General features: G+C 31.6%; 1 protein-coding gene across 4 annotated transcripts in view; it reads left to right on the top strand.

Moving 5' to 3' along the window:
- The window catches only part of dmtn (dematin actin binding protein), a 28441-nt gene that overhangs the window by 18702 nt on the left and 9265 nt on the right, over positions 1-474 (top strand). For all 4 annotated transcript variants that reach the window (XM_016485103.1, XM_016485075.1, XM_016485093.1 and 1 more), the window contains exon 2: positions 315-374. In XM_016485103.1, the coding sequence (XP_016340589.1) occupies positions 366-374 (9 nt within the window). In that variant the 5' untranslated portion in view covers positions 315-365. The remainder of the gene's footprint in view (positions 1-314; positions 375-474) is intronic.

Below are 474 nucleotides of genomic sequence, written 5' to 3'. Positions count from 1 at the left end.
ACGAAACGATCGGTCTGTGCAAGAAACTGAACAGTATTTATATAGTTTTTTACCTCTGATTCACTGCAATGTCTGAACTGTCCTGAGCACATTCTCAACAGTAGTGTTGGGTCGTTCTTGAACGATTCGTTCATTTTGGGGGTAAGCAGATAAACATCCAATTTTCATTTTTGGGTGAACTATCCCTTTAAGACCACTTTAGCATTTTCAATTAGCATGTCTTCATATCCAGCTAATAATTCATTATTTATAATACCCAACTTAATTTGTTTATATTTTGAATTCATGTTTGGCCTTTCTGTGCTTTTTTGCAGATCTGTGTAGCTGGAAGAACAAAGAAGGGAGTTTTATAATTTACCTCAGTCATGCAAAAGGTAATGTATGTAGATGCTATCATGCTTGACAATATGTATGAACTAATATGTATATGTATATATGTATATATATATATATATATATATATATATATATCAT

Source organism: Sinocyclocheilus anshuiensis, unplaced genomic scaffold, assembly GCF_001515605.1.
Source record: "Sinocyclocheilus anshuiensis isolate Anshui unplaced genomic scaffold, SAMN03320099.WGS_v1.1 scaffold205, whole genome shotgun sequence".
Classification (NCBI taxonomy): domain Eukaryota; kingdom Metazoa; phylum Chordata; class Actinopteri; order Cypriniformes; family Cyprinidae; genus Sinocyclocheilus; species Sinocyclocheilus anshuiensis.
Note: the sequence above shows the minus strand (reverse complement) of the source record. Positions and strands in the feature narration are given on the sequence as shown.